This window comes from Lissotriton helveticus, chromosome 10 (genome assembly GCF_964261635.1).
Source record: "Lissotriton helveticus chromosome 10, aLisHel1.1, whole genome shotgun sequence".
NCBI classification, from domain to species: Eukaryota; Metazoa; Chordata; class Amphibia; order Caudata; family Salamandridae; genus Lissotriton; species Lissotriton helveticus.
The window spans coordinates 298,291,136-298,310,804 of NC_136071.1; the positions used below are offsets into that span (position 1 = coordinate 298,291,136).

The 19,669-nt window shown below is 47.1% G+C and overlaps 1 protein-coding gene across 1 annotated transcript in view; it reads left to right on the forward strand.

Moving 5' to 3' along the window:
• Positions 1-19,669, forward strand: part of LOC144783757 (D-serine dehydratase-like) — a 667,234-nt gene that overhangs the window by 590,849 nt on the left and 56,716 nt on the right. Inside the window, exon 5 of the mRNA XM_078662446.1 lies at positions 2,523-2,644. Within this exon, the coding sequence (XP_078518572.1) occupies positions 2,523-2,644 (122 nt within the window). The remainder of the gene's footprint in view (positions 1-2,522; positions 2,645-19,669) is intronic.

Here is a 19,669-nt window from a genome sequence, read left to right on the forward strand (position 1 = left end):
CAGTCATGCTTGCCTCCTTCGCGCCCCCTGCGTGCCCATGTTGTCAGTCTTGCTTGCCTCCTGCGTGCCCATGTTGTGAGTCATGCTTGCCTCCTGCGCGCCCATGTTGTCAGTCATGCTTGCCTCCTGCGCGTGTGTGTGTGTGGCTCTGTGTGTGTGTTTGTGCTCTGTGTGTGTGTGCAAATGCAATAGGTCTCGCATTTGTGAGAGATTAAGCTATTGGCATTGTAAATGACAATGCCATTTATTTATCTGTTTTCAAAACCAACACATAAATACAAAATTTGTCATTTACAATGCCAATACCTCTAACTTTTACAAAGGCGAAACCGTTGCATTGTAAATGCTTGTTCAGATATGTTAATACATTTACATATGATGACTCTAGATGGAGCTCAGATCTTAAAAGTCAGATGGTTATCCTGAAATCTGACGTGTATCTGGTCTCCCCAGCACCTATGCTGAGCACCAGGGATTTAGTTATTGGTCTGTTTGTGAGTCGCAACCTATTTCAATCATAATGACAGTTTTTTGGCCATTTTATCATGCCTTATGCAAAGGAGACCGAAATTGCCCCCCCCCCCCAATTCAATACCAAATAATCCAAACCATAACATTCTTCAACTTCCTGGTGTTATGTATCTGTCTAATCAGTCCCTTAGAATAATTTTAGTCTATTATCTGTTGCTGGTTCAATTGCAGATTTAAATTAGATTTCTTAAATATGAACCCCTCATTGTTTTGGGGGTTTTTAAACATAAGTTTGATATCCAGGAATTAATGGGGAAACAGAAAACATTGCGTTGAGGTGCAGCCAAGTGTGATCCACATGAGAAAATAAAAAAAATGAAACCTTTTTAGACACATGAACCATGTAATTCATCAACATAGGAGTTGTTTGAGAAGACATAAATACACCTTGGGGCTGTAGGTGGTGGTTGCAGATATGCCAAAATCCTGGTACCTACTCGGATGGAGTCAATTTAGGCAGGATCACGCTGGACTAGGTAGGTGGTCCTATAGATGATGGCGGAATCCCGTTCTCTGGCCCCATTTACAGGAGCTCCTATTTTCGTAGTATGTTTGTAAAATACAAAATATAAATGCCATGGTGGCAGAAAAAACATGACACATGTTCAACCTTCAAACCTGCCTTAAGTGGGTTCCCTGTGCCGGCAGCTACACTTAAGGCAGTGACATGCCTAGCTGGCTCTCTCGACATGACAGGAGGTCTTCTGCTAGGGGAGCAGAATCAGGGATCCCGCTGCCATAGCGGCTGGCGGGCGGCCCTCTTGGATCGAACTGACCAGATAATCACACTTCTTATCCCTGGCCCAGGCTGAAAGAGAAGCTAGCGAACTAGGGAAACCCCTGGTCCGGGCACATGTTTAATTAAAATTGAGCCCTGCGATTGAACCTTACTTCTATGTAATTACCACTCCTGTACACCGGTTCCTCCTTATCAGATTTAGGTTGAATCTTATGCACTGGTTTTTAGCTGAACCCCAAAGTTGGAATACAGGAACCAACTTGGGCCCTTGCAGTCGCAATAACTTCTCGCCTATAGACACTACGCGCTTTGTCATGTTCTGCGATCATTACTGTGCCCTGAGACAAAAGTATATTCTCCCCTTTGAGAGGGATGGATTTTGTGAAGGTCAGATCTGCCCTTTTATTTCTACAGATGATGGCAAGTGTTAAAGTCTGCTTTAGTGTGGGCAGCTTTTTAGCAGGGGCTTTGTGACTAAGAAAGAAACGCCCAGCCCTGATGGATTCTCAGTCCTAATGACCGAGATATTTTTATCCTGAATAAGTGGTGCATTTTATAGTTTCGTTTCAGTGGATTTTATGGATTCCTTTTAAATGTTTTGTCATTATTCTTAATATCTGTGAACGTTTTAGCCACTTCTAATGTACGATGTATATTTTTATTTTATGATTTTAAGTTATCGAATAAAGAACATTTGACTGACTGACTAACCCGATAATCCTCAATTCAAGTCACAAATCCAGTCTTATAACTTTGGTCTCCGGCTTTTAGAGCCACTGGCATATCCACAGACTCCAGTCTCTAAAATGTTATCCAGATGTGAAGAGTGATTATCCTGCAGCCTGGCTGGTAACAGCATTCCACATCTCCCGAGTTTAAACCAAATGACTTGCTATTAAATGGTTATTACCTTTAATTACCCCACTGAGCTTTACGCTGCCATAGACATTTCATGATGCAGTCAATCTTTAAGTGTTTTTAGTATCTTTCAAGATCTTTGGAAGGATTAACTGCCTTTACTTGGCATTATATAACATGGCATGCCCACAACTTTAATCCACAAATTGTTGAGCAATCATTTATTTCGATTACATACTTTCCTTCCTGGACACTTGCACTCAAATTGTGGTACCCCTCTGTCCCCAGCAAACAGTAACCCCAGCCACTTGTTCTTGTCGCCATCTCTATTACCCATCAAACACCCTGAAGGTATTTACCCAGACATTGAGCTTTGCTTTCTCTTTACTTTCAGGCTCCAGAAGGCTGGGGTGGAGTGCCCTCGAACCAGCATTGGCTCTACTCCCTCATGTAGTCACCCTGTCCCCGACATGGGCAAGCTCACAGAGGTGCACCCTGGAAATTACATCTTCTATGGTAAGCTCTAGTCCTCCTGGCAGCAAGCGGCTCAAGGTTTGGACTCCTGAAAGGATCTGGAAGAAAAAATATGATTTAGACTCTTGAACCTTGAGGCTTAGGATGAAAGCTTCCTGACAATGATCAACCTGGGTTTGAGACAAGATCAAAATATGTTCTATCAATCAATCAATCATGGCATTTGTATCGCGCGCTACTCACCCGGAAGGGTCTCAAGGCGCTGGGGGGAGGGGGTTGCTACTGCTCGAACAGCCAGGTCTTGAGTTGTTTCCTGAAGGCGAGGTGGTCCTGTGTCAGCCGGAGGTGGATGGGGAGGGAGTTCCATGTCTTGGCTGCCAGGTAGGAGAAGGATCTTCCTCCGGCGGTGGCTCTTCGGATGCGTGGTACGGCGGCGAGGGCGAGGCTTGTGGAACGTAGCTGGCGTGTGGGTGTGTAGAAGGTCAGGCGGTCGTTGAGGTACTTGGGGCCCAGGTCGTGGAGAGACTTGTGTGCGTGGGTGAGAAGCCTGAACGTGATCCCTTTGCTGACGGGGAGCCAGTGCAGGTCCCTCAGGTGCCCGGAGATGTGGCTGCATCGGGGGATGTCCAGGATGAGTCTGGCGGAGGCGTTCTTTATGCGCTGGAGTTTTTTCTGTAGTTTGGCTGTGGTTCCCGCGTAGAGGGTGTTCCCGTAGTCCAGTCGGCTGGTGACGAGTGCCTGGGTGACGGTCTTCCTGGTCTCGGTGGGGATCCATCGGGAGATCTTACGGAGCATGCGCAGGGTGTTGAAGCACGATGACGAGACGGCGTTGACTTGTCTGGTCATCGAGAGGGAGGAGTCCAGGATGAAGCCCAGGTTGCGTGCGTGGTCTGTTGGCTTGGGAGCGGTGCCCAGGGTGTGGGGCCACCAGGAGTCGTCCCAGGCGGAGGGCGATGTTCCCAGGATGAGGACTTCCGTCTTGTCTGAGTTCAGTTTCAGGCGGCTGTTCTTCATCCATTCGGCGACGTCTTTCATCCCTTCGTGTAGGCTCGTTCTGGCGGTGTCGGGGTCTCGGGTGAGAGAGAGGATCAGCTGTGTGTCGTCGGCGTAGGAGATGATGTTGAGGTTGTGTTGGCGTGCGATGTTTGCAAAAGGTCTCATGTAGACGTTGAAGAGGGTTGGGCTGAGCGAAGATCCTTGGGGTACGCCGCAGATGACTTCGGTGGCCTCGGATCGGAACGGGGGAGGCGGACTCTTTGTGTTCTTCCGGCGAGGAATGAGATGATCCACTGCAGTGCCTTTTCTTGGATCCCGATGTTGCTGAGGCGTTGCACTAGGGTGCGGTGGCAGACGGTGTCGAACGCTGCAGAGAGGTCCAGGAGGATGAGGGCCGCTGTTTCCCCATTGTCGAGCAGGGCTCGGATGTCGTCGGTGGCTGCGATGAGGGATGTCTCGGTGCTGTGGTTGGCTCGGAACCCGGACTGTTATGCCTTTCCTGCACATTTCTTCTCTCAAGTATTTCTATATTAATTTTTAGGTCTCGCCTGTCGATGCGCATGCGCATCGAGCAAGCGAGACTATAGGGGCTCATCCAGACTTTATCTAACTTGCAAGGAATCGTGGCGATTCCTTGCAGTGCCCGTGACTTTTAAGCTCAATGCGCATGTGCATTGAGCTTAAAAGCGCGTGCACATGCCCCCAGCCGCCTGCCTTGCCTACTCTCTCTCACAGCCTCCCCCAGCTCCGCCCCCTCACTACTTGATTGCACGGCCGCTAGGCCGTGCCTCCCCTACTCTCCTCCCCCCTCCTCCTCTCCTCCCCTGCCTGCCTGCCGCTAGGCCGTGCCTCCCCTACTCTCCTCCCCCCTCCTCCTCCTACTGCCGTGTCGCACCTCTCCCCTCTCCGCCCCCTCCCCTGCCAGCCGTGTTACGGTGAAAGGCTTGTTTGTTTATTTTACCCGCCGTGTCTCTGCTGCTTCCCCCTGTCCTGTCTCTCCTCCTCTCCCTCTCTATACCCTCCCCCTCCCCCCCACCACTCCCATCAAGTCCCTCTGGCCCTTCCCTCCTCCCCGGACCCCTCCTCCCCTGCCCCCTCCTCCCCTGCCCCCTCCACCCTTTCTTGTTGTTACTACGTAAATGGTAGTCTGCCAGCACCGCCCATCCTAGGAACTCCAGCACAAGCTTCTCCTGCCTCCGCCCAGAACTGTAACCAAACACTCAGCACAAGCTTTTCCCAATTCAACTTCAGACCGCCCTCCGCTTCACTGCCCAGAACTGTGTCGGAAGTGCGGGTCGGTTTGTGGCATATTCACCTTCCACCTCTAGCAGTCGCAGCACTTCTTACAGAATTCTGCGAAGTCGCTAATGCATCCAGGTGTTTCTTTTTCTGCTCTTACCTGCACGTTTGTACAAAGTAGGCATAGGACAATTTGGTTTGTATCCAGGTGTTTATTTACGTTGACAACTTCCTGCCGCAGATCTTTCAGTACGTAAAGGAAAGCCCCTTAACCCTAGTTATCGTAAAATGCATATCTCGCCCACCCAGACCTCTCTGCTATTGGTAAGGCGCGTGTCAGGGTTCTCTTTGAGCTCTCTAAAACAAAACATGATAACATGCGCCCAACATAAACAAAGTCTACATGCTTTAACAAACAGGACTCAGGGATCCGGGGTCACACATACTCCAGCTGCCTTTTGTCTCCGGCCAGCATGTGTTTGTGGGGGCGGGGCGATAACCTCCTGTTATCTCACTGGCTGTGTCTTATAAAACATATACACGCACATTAACATTTAGAAACACCTGGTAGGGGCGTAAAACAAGGGATTTTTCATTTGCATGGACCGGCAAGCAGAGTCAGGAATAGAAGGGGTCGAATCAACAGAGAAATCGACACCATGTTTGGCTAAAAGGAATGTCTCTTTCACAAATAGAAAAGACCGTCACTCCTGCTTAGCAAATCGCCTCCAAGCAGTTTAGCCTTGCCTTGTCTGTGTTTTGAGCAAAACAAGTGTCAGCCCTACTTCGTGACTTTTGCACGTCGTAAGTACGAAACCTGTAATCTTCAATGTTTAACGATGTTTTTATTAATTAGCCTCACCAAACCCATCTGCACACAATTGGGACTTGCCATTGTTTTGACCCTTCGCGCAGCCCCATCTCTTCCTTCCAGTTGCTTATTGTCAACTTTTTAAAGTTTAGAAAGTATTCTTTCCAGGTGACTATTTGTCTGCCCACTCTTATTGGGTGGGTGGATGTACAGCCATTTCTCCAACAACCCTTACTTTTTAAATATATTAAAATAAATATTCAGTCTTTCTTTGTAGTGCTGCTTAAGCGGGGCGGACATACGCGGAGATGCAGCTAAATAGGCTCTGCCTCCTGGTTCGAGTTAGTCACTTTTAGCATCCGTCAGATTTGTCCGACTATCTGAAAACAGATTTCTACCAGCAGAAACCCTCAACATCAGACTTGTAATTTCATATCCAGCCGGAAGAAGCCTATTTCTCTTTTTTAATTTGAGATTTCTTTGGGTTTTCCTCCTCTCTCAACGCCACCTCTATTTTAACAACCCCCCACACACACACTTCTTCCTGCATTCCTCCTCCTCTTCTCAGCTCTCTCGCCCCTGCCTCTCCTCTATTTCACTGTGTGCTCTGTGTCTCGACTGCCTTCCCCGCCCATGCCCAGCCTCTTTCATCTTCCCCTCCCACACCGCCTCCCCTCTGCCCATTAATCCATTACCAGCAGCCGGTCCAAGAGAAGCTACTGTCTCCGGAGCTTGGCCGGGAGGGGTGCTGCTGTGCCCGGACCTCCCAGAGCAGCCACTGCACCCCCTCACCATCGACTAACCCTCCCTCTCCTCACCCGCCTCCTGCCGGGGTTATTGGTGGAGAGCCTTCATCCACCGCCTTTGTGCGCTGGGCGGACGCCGCCCCTTTTCTTATCTCTCCTGCAGCAAGCTACCTGATGACTCCAGGGGCCGGAGAGATCTTCAGTGCCACCCTCCCCCACCGGCACCATCCATCATCTTAGCTAGAAAGAGCAGAGAAACCACTTACTAGTGTATATGGTTTTTCGTGCCCCTCGGGCATTTGTGTAACGTGCTAACTTAAAAGTATTTTCGTAAGAGTTTTGTTGTGTGCCTAGCACACTGTCCTCATAAAGAGTACAGGGTTGTTGTGATTCTAATAAATACACTGTTTATTTTCATAACACTTGTGTGGTGTCCTTTCACTGGGTGTTCAAGGGGTAATGTGATGGTAAAACAGCTGGCTTAACACGCCCTCTAGAGTCTTAGCCTTAGACTGCTCGTATCCATGCTACTAGGATAGCTGGTCTATAAGGTTGACTTACAACCAATCATCAATAAGGGTTGTTTGGACTGATATATAGTGATCACTAGAATAGTGAACACTGCACATCAGGCCAACTTCTCACACTTTCCACAACTTCCAGGTTAGAATTGAATCTTGTAGCAGGCGACCACCTACGTTAAAACAATTTATAGAGTACCTACAGAATGGTATCTTAAGGCGCCGAGAGCGGAAGTTAACATTAAAGCACGTTGGTGCTTCGTGGGCCACCGCTGGATGGCAAGTTGGGCCGGATTCCAATCTGCGGTTGCAGCAGCACATCCGCACTTCATTCTTCAAAGCCACACCATTTTGAAAGGTTTTTCAAAAAACTATTCTGATGTGAGACCCCCTCCCACACACACACACGCAACCACTGTTGTTTGTTGATGATCCCCCCAAAACACTTACTTCTGGCTAGGGGCCTGACAGAACACATGCAAGTACAGTTTATTTATATGCCCCCTTATTTAACATATCTCTTGGTGTTGAGTTGAGACACATCAGCCCAATGCTGCTGTTACCCAGGGGTCACTTGTAAAGGACAGGAGGGCCGCTTAGCTCCCTTTGTTAGTTTTTGGAGGGCAGTGTGATGACCCACTTTGTGGGATAGTTCAGAGTCAGGTAGCCTGCACTTCTGCCACGGTCTCACTAATTCAGAACGCATTTTTTTTTTACTGCCTCATTAGTTAACCGCCCCACCTCCACTTTGTTGTCTAGTTGGCAGACTCAGCTGAGAGGCCAACAACTGAATGGGTGCATGCAATAGGTCTCGGAGCATTTGAGTTAGAGCTTTTAGATTTGTTTATGGCTTTTTTTCTTTGTAATTCTTTAGCATTGCCTACAGGAAACAAAAATGCTAAAGATAAAAAAAAAAAAACCATAAACAATTCTAAAAGCACAAACTCTAATGCTGCGAGACCTATTGCATTTCCAATGCCACCTCCAGCCACATTTAAAATTACATACTAATATACACATAAGACAGAAGTAATACAAAGGGGACATGTGACACCTTTTGTTACAAACAACACATTACTTAATTATTATTAACATATACACACACTCTTAACATCACCCTCACACAACAAAACTATCACACTCTTTCACACCCGCTCAGTAACGCTAAAACAACATCTCCCTCATACACCATCACACACCTTCAGCCTCACACACACTTACTCACCCTCACACTAACACACTCACACACTCTCTTACGCAAATAACTTCACTCATCCTCCCCCCCTCACACCCCCTAACACTCTACGCGATTGCAGCCTGGAATCCCTGATAACTTTTCTTGTATCCGTGGCTGGCATTCAGTCATCCCAACGTAAACTGGTGCATTTGTCTTTTCTTAGCTGAAAATAATTTTCTATATTTCTATTGCATGATTGATTGAAATACTTTATCGGACAATCGTTCACATTCTAGATAGACAACTTGTACATCACACCCCTCGATGCATTTCGGGTTCGCGCCTTGTCCTTCCTCAAATGGTAAATACTTTTAGGGATGAAAAGGCGCCGGGTCCTGCTGCGTTGTTTTCATTTATATTTCAGACTCGTGCTGTCAATGTCTCAACTACGCTTAAACACACAGGACGAACAATGACAGTTTATTAAATGTATAATTCTGTTTTTATCAGCTCTGAAGTAGCCTCCCTACCGAGCGAGTGCTATTTAATAACAATAAATACAACACATAAGCTCAAAATATTTTTTGTAAAATGTACCTATCGCATTTCATTCTTTTTCACATATAAGAAGATAATTGGGCTTTTCACGGGCAATCAGTAAGACGCTACCTCACCCTCACTGACACTCACTCACACTCAATCACTCTCACCCTCACTCACCAGCAACGCCTCACCCTCAACGCCTCACCCTCAAATCCTCACTCACCCTCACTCTCACTCATCCTCAATCACCCTCAACATCACACACTCACTCACCCTCACTCACCCTCAACACCTCACCCTCACTCACCCTCAACTCCTCACTCACCCTCATTCTCACTCATCCTCACTCAACCACCCTCAACTTCACTGACCCTCAACGCCTCACCCAACACCTCACCTTCACTCACCATCAACATCTCACCCTCACTCACCCACAAAACATCAGCCTCAACACCTCACCCTCAATCACTCACCCTCAACAATTCACCCACACTCACCCTCCCTCACCCTCAATTCCTCACCCACACCCTCAACACTTCACCCTAAACACCTCACTCATCCTCAACGCCTCCCCCTCCCCCTCACTCACCCTCACCCTCACTCACCCTCAACACCTCACCATCACTAACACTCAACACCTCACCCTCACTAACTCACACTCAATCACCCTCAACACCTCACCCTCAACACCTCACCCTCAACACCTCACCCTCAACACCTCACCCTCAACACCTCACCTTCAAAACCTCAACCTCAACAACTCACCCTCAACACCTCACCCTCACTCACTCTCACTCACCCTCACTCACCCTCACTCACACTCACTCACACTCAGTCACCCTCACTCACCCTCACTCACCCTCACTCACCCTCACTCACCCTCAACTCCTCACTCACCCTCACTCATCCTCACTCACCCTCAACACCTCACCCTCACCATCACCCACCCTCAACCCCTCATCCTAACTCGCAATAACCCTCCCTCACCCTCACCCTCACTCACTCTCACTCTCACTCACCCTCAACACCTCACTCACCCTCAACACCTCACTCACACTCAACTCCTCACTCACCCCCACCCTCACTCACCCTCAACACCTCACCCTCACACAGTGCAATAGGTCTCGTAGGATTTTTAGTTACAGCTTTTACAATTGTTTATTGCTTTTTTGATTTGTAATTCTTTAGCATTGGCAAAAAAAAAAAAAAATGCAAAAGATTTACAACAAAAAACCCATAAACAATTCTAAATGCACTAACTCTAATGCTGCGAGACCTATTGCATTTCCAATGCTTGTTAATACTTGGATGTTTTGTGAAGTTCAACCAAGATATTTACAGAAAAGCTGTTGATAAACATAACATATTTTGTTCTGTATGTTTTACAGATGTACTCGCTTAGTAGAGAAGTAGTGACATTCCTTCCATTTATGTTAAAAGGGGTGAACCATTGTCATTCTTGGTTTTACCTCATACAACCCAAGGTAACTTTATGAACATAGGCTCTATATTATTGGACTCAAGTCCTTCCATGAGTACATGGATAGATGTGATTGGTTAGTCTTATTAGAACCAATATGATATGTTGCCAAGCTAGTTCTGCCATGGCATGATTGTACATGCATTCTCTGAAGGACCACTTGTAGGTTTTGACCGTATTCTTGCATGGCTACCAACAGAAGGTAAATACCTCAGAGAGGAACCATGAATTATCACGACTGGATGCTGTCCTGGTCATTATGAGTAATGGATGCATGCCAAACCATGGTCATGAGTGATTCTACTTTGACCACCCAAGAGCAATTGTCATCTATAATATATGATATTACAAAGGTCATAACAAATGATAAATGGGGTTGTATGAAGAAATATCAGAGTCAAAAATATTTAAACAGAAAAATATCACCAAAAATAATGCTGAGGATTAGACGAACATAATCCTATACTTTGTATGTGAAGGACTCCATATTGACTGCAATAATATAGAAGATGACGTCTATAGGCAAGTTTATTAAAGTTTTTAAATTATGCAATATATTAACTTTAAAAAAAATTAAAAACATAAAATATAAATAAATTATTTAAAGTAGATGTAAAAAATAATAAACATATGTAAATAATCATAACAAAAAAAATTAACATGAATAATAAAATAAATGATAATAATAAAACCACTCTATATCAAATATTATGGGTATATAAATATATACGTATCTATAGTTATAAAATAGTAAACATAATATTATGTCAAAAATTTAAATACTTAATTAAAAAACGAAATTAAAATAACTTTTAAAATACAAGTAAAAAAATAAATATTTTAAAAATGAAAAACAAAAGATTCACAGATAAATATTACAGTTGTAGGGGACAATTTTACTATTTCCACTTCAAAGTAAGCAACATTAAGAAAAGTGTTGGACTTTGGCTGGGTCAGTTTTACTAATCCTACTCCAACGTAAATAACAGTATGGAAAGTATTTAACTTTGGAGGGATCAGATTTACTATTCCCACTCCAACGTAAACATCAGTAGAAAAAGTGGTAGATTTTGGCAGCATCGAATTTACTATTCCCACTCCAAACTGAGCATCGAATTTACTATTCCCACTCCAAACTGAGTATGGAAAATGTTGGACTTTTGAGGGGTTAGATTTACTAGGTCTACTCCAATATAAGCTACAGTAGGGAAAGTGTTAGACTTGGAGATGAAATTTAGTATTCCCATCTCAGCCTGAGCAACAGTAGAGAAAGTGTTTGGTTTTGGAAGGGTAAGATTTACTAAACCCACTCCAACATAAGCAACAGTAGAGAAACTGTTGAAGATTGAAAAACATAATTTTACTATTCTCCCAAATAATAGAATATATGTAAAACAAAATATTAACATAAAATATATTTTAGGGTGCTGGGCCAAGCAACATAGCCACCTAGACGTGTTTGCGCTCAGCTCCCACCGGCGACGTTCATTATCCTGCCGAATCCTGAGGTTTAGCACAATATCCAACCCCCCGGGCATCGCTATTGCAGCGCGGCATCCGGAGCAGTATTTGGAGACTGTAGCAGAGCCACAGGACTGTATGCCAGGCCTGGGGGAGGTCGCTGCGAGAAGGCCTGGGCCCGGGCAGATGAGGTGGAGTGACGCAGCAGGAGCTACGGTGCAGGGAGGCCCGCGCTGCTGGTGGCCGAGGTCTGTGACACTGCTTGGTGCCCAAGTGCATGGACGAAGTGGCCCTGGCTGCAGCGGAGGCTGAGAGTGAGGCCTGGCTGTTGGCTGGGCATCTGGGGTGGCGCGTTATTTAGGCCATGGCGAACTATGCTTCCGGCAGAAACATCAGACTGTCTGTGGGGCCCTTGCTGGAGCAGACAATGGGTAATGGCTGGCCGGGTATGATGAGGTTTTCAATGCTGCACCAGTGATTTGTGGGAGTGGCTGGACATCTTGAAGGACGATCATTACAGCAGTGAGGATCCCTGGCACTGTCACAGCAGAGAGGCGCAATCCCTTCAATAAGGGGGCACTTAAGTTGGAGGGCTATCGCAGGGTGATTGGGGCCTGGGGGGGCCTGACCACTGGCTGGGATTCATTGCCTGTGGCGACATTCTGGGGAGGGTTTCGGCCTCGGCGCTCATCTGCGCTCAACTGGAGTATAATATGGAGAAAGACAGACTGCCTAAAAAAGCCCAAACTAACAAGATTGATAATTATGCGCTCCCCCTGCAGCTGGCAGGCGCGAGAGGAGACATTTGAGGGCCCCACTTTGGCTGACCTCCTGATTGAGCTACAAGGCTCCTGAGAGACGATTTTGAATAAAATTGCTTTGGTGTAGATTTACTTCGCACAGGCTAGACAGGGTTACTACTGCGGAGGAGCTTCAGCAGGAAGTGGGGGCAATGAAACGAACAATCGCGGTTCTGCAGTTTCAGTTGGCCAGGATGGAGAAATGATTAGACAACTTAGAGGGGCACTTCCGTAGGAACAACTTAAGGTTTGTGGGAATCCTGTAGCAGACTGAAGAGCAGTCTGCAGAATTGCTTTTGGAGGACTGACTTATGAACACTCTGCAGCCCAAGAAACTCAACAAGTTCTTTGCCCTTGAGAGAGCCCTGGGGGTGCCGCTGCAGGCTATGATAGCCCACCACTTCAATTACTGAAACGGGACACAATCCTCCAACATGTCCGGGTCCATGGATCACTGTCATACGAGCGCCAAAACATAATGATCCCGGATTATACTCGTAAGTTACAGGAACTCAGGAATGATTTTCCGCCAATAAAAAGGAGACTGAAATCTGAATCTGCGTCATAGTTTGATGTTCCCAGCGAAGTCACATTTCAAACATAATAGCAAGGACTTTTTCACTACTCTTGGGAAGCTGAGGTCTGGGTGGACACTCTCAATGGCGCATTAGTCAGTTATCCCCAGGCTGTAGATCGAGCCAAAAAAGGTCCCAGGAGGAAGTTGGTGTGGCTATGTAGTCACTCAGTAGGGTCAGTCAGGCGCGCAACACCCATTGGAATCAAAGGGCTTCAGGCAGCCCGGGCTCAGACAGCTCCCGGGCACACACACAGCCGCACCCGAGCACTTCACAGGTCTTTAAAAGACCATGTGCACGTGAAAGAGGCTTTGTTGATGTTTCACCCCTTCTAATAGACCCTGCAGCGCCACTCTACCTACTGCTTAAAGTTTCAGCCCCCCCCTCCGAAATTTTTTCTTAGCCCCCCCCGAAATGTGGCTCTAGTTGCGCCTCTGGGGTCAGTTGCTGTGAGTAGTTCACCACTGGGTGGCGGGATAGTGGTCTGTCCTGATGGTACACTTGTGGATTCCATCTGTGTTCTGGACACCTGAGAATCCTTTGTCAAAGGGGGAGCAGAACTCCTTAAGTGACAGTACTGACCTGGGTGACTCTCGAAGCAACTGAAGGACTCCTGCAGAATTGGGTGTCTTGATTCGTTTTTGTTGCCCTGATAGGTGGCGGAGTGCATTTTGACATAACGTGGTGTACACTTGCTGAACTTCAAGGAACTATGAAGGGCAGTGCGGGGAGGGATCAGGATGGCATATGGCCTAGAGAGAGGTGGTGGGAAGGTTACATGTTTATGTCTGATAATAGCAATGTGCTTGATCTATACAATATGGCTGGCAGGAAGTTGGTGAGTGCTGGGGTCCCCTGGAGGAGATTTGAGTGCTCTTCAGGACTTGCCACTCTTGTGGGATGGTATGCTCTCTGCATGTAGCACTTAAGAAGGCTGAGGCTTCAGCCTCTTAGGGGGGGGGTTGCGTTTTTTGTTTCAGTTCTGGGGTTGGGGATTGCGCTACTGCAAGAAGTCTAAGGGCGATGCAGATGGTGGTATCTGCGGTCCTTTATGGAAAGTTATCAGTCTCGGAAAAGGTAAGGGGGGTAGCGGTGCATGACACCATGATACCAGATGACTCCTAATATGTGGCAACGTATGTGGTATGGGACAGATGACTAAGCGCCACAGAGTGTACTCCTACATGAAGCACTATGGGGTCTCAGTGGCATTTTTGCAGGAAATGCATGTGTGGGGGTACTGCGTAGGTCAATTGAGATGGAGATAGAGGGGACAGTTATTGCACCTTTGTATTCAAAGTATTCAAGGGAACATTGATTTGGGTGGCACTGGGATGACTTTTTGTGCTAAGTGGGTGAAGGTGGATGCCGAGGGGCACTTTGTGATTTTGTTTGCCACCCTGGATTCCAGGGAAATCTGTTTTTATAAATGTGTACGCTCCCAATGTGGATGATGCAGAGTTTTTTGGTAAGGTGGCTGGTGTTGTGGTGCCATATTTAGGGGCGAAGTGCTTTAAATATACCTGGAACCAATAACAGTGTTAATATCAATGGATTAGGGGACCAGTCTCTGACAGCTCCAACCTTATACACTAGCTCGCTGACAGAATTTAGCACCATAATGTTGGAGAACTCTGAAAAGTCCTTAAAGCCTGTAAATCGGCCTCCCCTGACAACCCTTGCCCCCTCATATACTGGTTGCCAATGCTGAGGCCATGAATCCCATTTTTAATTCTCTTCTAAATGACTCTTTACACCAGTCCATTGTCCCTAGTTGTTGGAAGAAGACCAAGTTGATCCTGTTGTTCAAGAAAACCTTCGCCTGACAAATCTAGTCTAGCCAACTATAGGCCTATTTCATTGTTGCCATCTTTCTCGAAGATTCTTGAGAAATTAATCAATGCCAACCATCTTGGTACTTAGACTCAAATTAGTTGCTGCATCCATTGCAGTCAGGCTTTCGTCAGGGACACAGTACTGAAGCTACTCTGATAGAGGTCTTACTCTAATAAAGGTCTCTGACGCTATCAAACTGGCCTTGGACATTGGGAAGCAAGCTGCCCTGTTGCTAGATTTATCTTTGACATTGATATGGTTACCTTCCTATCCTGTTGCAATTTTTGCAGAACATCGGGATAGTTTGGGCCACTTTGAACTGTTTGAGCTATTTTCTGTTGAGTAGATTCCAATCAGTTTGGATGCTGCCATTTGCTTCCGACTCCAAACTTTTAAAATGTTGTGTTCCTGAGGGCTCTACCTTAAGTCCAGCATTGTTTAATGTTTATATGTCTTCTCTGCCTGTCCTGATGGACTCTTTTGGCATGCAGGTTATTTCCTTCTCTGACGAAACGCAGATTCTTTTAAACTGTTACATCTTTACTGTCCAGAAGAGATTTGAAGCATGTTTGTCAGTGGTATTTCAGTAGATGTGCTGGGGTAATATTCAGTGGAATACCAGTAAAACAGAAATCTTACTGTTTGGTTCTCCTCCCCAGTGGCGTAGCTAGCCCTTTTGCCACCCTTGGCCGTCCCTTATTTTTTCACCCACGGCGGTTCCTCCATTTGCCGTCTGCAGCGGCCAAATGTAAAAGCGGGTTGCGGGACGGGGTTCTGGCGGTCCCATCGTTTAATGCCCGCGTCAGCCACAAGTAAGGGCAAGGTGAAGCAAGGGGAAGGCCCTGCCATCAAAACTCCTGCCGCCTGGGGCGGACCACTCCCCCCACCTTTGCTATGCCACTGCTCCTGCCGCTTCTTGGGGCAGTGAATGTTGGCCCAGCTAAGCTCTGTCTCCTCTGACTAAGGCCAAAGTGTTTTGGAAACTCGGAGTGAATTTTGACAATAAACTTTTCAGATCTTTGAGAAAGTTTCTGTTCTTACTTCTATACTATTGCCAGAAGATGGTGGTCCATGCCCTAATAACTTCTTGGCTGGACTATGCTAATACCGTATACTGGGGTCTCCCATTGTACCTACTTAAGAGACTTAGATTGGCGCAGAGTGTCACAGCTCAGATTGGCGCAGAGTGTCACAGCTCTGCTTCTCTTAAATATTCTGAAAATAAATTTGATTATGTGAATCTCAAGAAATTGCATTGGCTGCCAATACAGTGAAGTTTAAGGTACTGGCCTATAGAGCCTTCTATAGATCAAGTACTGCCTATCTGGCCAAAAAACGTACACATTATCACCCGGCTGGAACTCTGCGCTCTTCGGATGCACTGCTGGCGGTGGTGCCAAAAACTAAGAGGAAGAAATTTGGAAGTCCTCCTTCTCTGCCTTAGCTGCTTCCAGCTAGAATGCCCTTCCTCATTACCTGTGTGCTACCAAGGATGATGGTTTCTTTAAGCACAGCCTAAACACTTGGCTGTTTAATTGTGCCATTTAATCTACTTTATGCAACAGTGGTCGACGAGCCCCTAGCGCCGGGAGACTCTGCAAAGTAGCCATGCGCTCTACACATTTTATTTGATTTGTTACTTTTACTGTCCATAGAGGTACAGGAGAAATATCTGGGTGATCTGGAGAGTGCTCTGGTTGAGAGGCTGGATGATCTGCAAGAATAGAAGGATGCAAGGAATTAATGGAGGCTTAAGATAGACTGGACACATTTGTCCAGGTTACCCATAGGCAAGGGCTCCATGCAGAAGGGGATAAAGCATGAAGGATACTGTTATGTTATGTTATAGTGGGATTTGTTACGCCCACAACTACTCCTGAGTATCCTGGCGCGAAGCAATAAAACATAGCTGGCGAAAAGAAGATTTAATAGGCCTGTTTAAAAAGGTGGGTTTTGAGAAGTTTTTTAAAACATCTTGTGTCCTGAGTATGCCGCAGCGCTAAGGGTAGGGCATTCCAAAGAATGGCTGCTTTAACCGAGAGGGACTGGCCGCCCATTCTAGCTCGGCGAAAGTAAGGAATTACCATCAGTCGCTGGGCAGCCGACCTTAAAGATCGTTGAGGGATGTAGAAGGACACTCTCCTTCTAATGTAGGCGGGGCCCAAATCATGTAACGCTCTATGTACTAGAACCAGGGCTTTAAACTGTACCCTTGGGCCACTGGCAGCCAATGAAATGAGGACATTTGCGATCTTATACTGGTTCGTTTAGGAATGCCAAGGAGAGAACTCGCCTCAGCATTCTGTATAAGTTGAAGCTTATTAATCAGATATGCAGGGATGCCAAGAAAAAGCGCATTGGCATAGTCCAAGCGGGACAGGATAAGAGCCCGGGCAACCATTTCCTTAGCCTGTTGTGGCAGCAAAGGGAAAAATCTGCCTAAGGACTTGAGGGTCCCGAAGCAGACACCTGTGAGTCTTTTTATGCGTTCTGCGAACCTCAGGTCTTCTCCAAACCAGATGCCTAAGTTCTTGGCTGGGCCTCCCTCAGCTAGAGGACAGGGAAAATCTGGGGGCCACAGCGCTTCTGTGAACTGAGAGGGAAATTGCCCATATAATATAATTTCAGATTTCCCTTCATTACATTTTAATTTCGCCTGGGCAAGCCAGGTGAATACGGTGGCTAGACATCCTCGCACCGCTTCTGTACCTACGTTCGAGTCTTCCCAGGTAAACAGAAGCTGGGTGTCATCAGCGTAGGCCATAATCTTGGCGCCCAGTTCTTCGGCCAGGAAGATCAGGGGGGTCATGAAGATGTTAAAGAGAAGCGGGCTCAGTGTCGAGCCCTGAGGGACCCCCGTCTGAACCTCTCTGGCCGAGGAAGAGTACGGGGGTATCCAGACTTGCTGGGCCCCAGATTTCAAAAAGGATTCCAGCCAAGGCCACACAGTACCGGAGACGCCGATGGATGCTAGTCGTGCCAGGAGAAGTTGGTGAGGTACCATATCGAAGGCGGCAGAGAGGTCCAATAAAATCAGAACCGCTCTGCCGCCCTTATCCAGACATTCCCTAATGGCCTCGGTCACCTCAACAAGGGCCGTCTCCGTACTATATGAAGATCTAAAGCCTGACTGAGCTGGGTGGAGCGCCCCCGAATCTTCAACAAAAGTAGTCAGTTGGCGAAAAGCCACCTTCTCACAGACTTTGGCCAGAGCTGGTAGCAGGGAGATAGGCCGGTAGTTGGCTGTTATGAGTGGATCAGCCGATGGCTTTTTTAATAATGGAAGGAGCTTGGCCTGCTTCCATTGTCTCGGCACTATGCCCAACTGTAGTGACCTGTTGACCAAATCGGTAACTTCTCTGCCTATAGTGTGCGCCACTCCTACCAGTACCCTGGCCGGGCAGGGATCTGATGGGGATCCAGATTTCAATGACTTGAGGATGGTGAGAATATCGGACAGTTCTACTGGGGCAAACTGGGAAAAACACCTACTAGGTGGAGAGCAGATAGTAACATCAGGGAGAGGATGTACGAATGTGGCAGACAGAGCTAATCCTTCTTCAATAAGTTTGATTTTATTAATGAAGAAAGACGAAAGCGCCTCACGCCATCCTGCGGAAATAGGAATGGATTTTAGCTCGGCTTGGGGTGACATAAAGCTTTGTACAATGGCAAAGATCTCTTTGCCATTGTTGTCTGCCTTCATAATTCTAGATGCATAGTACTCGCTCTTTGATTCCTCACTGCAGTGTAATAGACTCTCTGGGAGGAGCGAAGCTTGGATTTGGCTAGAGGGCAGTAGGCCGTCCTCCATAGTCGTTCCAACTTCTTACAGTTCCGCTTCAAATCTTTTAGCGTAGGCGAGTACCATGGTTGAGAGGGCCGCTCCCGCTGCTGGGCTCTAGACACGGTTTGGAGATGGATTCAACCCCATGTCTGACCCAGGCATTAAATTGGTCGACATGTCCTTCCAAATCATCAGCAGGGGCTACCTGCGAATGAGACAGGGTCTCAACTAGTCCTGGGATACTGATCTTACGGGCTAGCGGCCCTGAGGAAAGAGATGGTTAACGAACCGGTTTGCTCAAGTCCCATGAAAAGGTGATCAAGGTGTGGTCTGACCAAGTCACCGGCTGAGGATCTATCATGTCTAGTGTAAAGTTGGAACACACCAGATTTAACATGTGGCCCTGCTAGTGCGTGGGTTTGGAGACCCACTGGGTCAGCTGAGTAACACCCAGAAGGTCTAGAAGGGCCGATGAATCAGGGGCCCCCGGGGAGTCTAGATGGATATTAAAATCTCCAAGGAGGAGAAATTTAGGGAAGCGAAGAACTCGCTCCGCCAAAGAGTTACCTAGAGAGTTTAGAAAGGACCCGCTCTGCCCTGGCGGGCGATAGATCAGAGTTCCTCCTAACGTAAAATGGGGTGTCAAGATAAAGGAAAAATCAAGAGCTTCGCACTCCAGCAGGCTCGAAGATTTTTCACAAACACATGCCCAGGATTCTCTAAACACCACAGCAGTACCTCCCCCTCTCCCCGTGCTACGGTCGGCCCGCACTAGACGATAGCCACGAGGAACTGCTAGTTCAACCACCGGTGCACAGGACTCTCTGTGCCACGTTTCCGTAATAAACAGAATATCTAGCTTGTAATCACTTATAAGCTCATAGATGTGAGCTGCATGCTTCACCATGGAGCGAGCATTGATCAGGGCTGCCGATATGTTCGGCGCTTGCTGATCCTTTGCTAGCGATTTATACCGGAGGGAAGGGAGATCAAAGTTGCAGTCAGGGCATTTCCATGCGCTGTCAGTGGCCAAGTCGCAACGTTTCTGATCTGCACGAGAACCCGGATTGCAGGCCAGAAGAGTGTCTCGGGCTA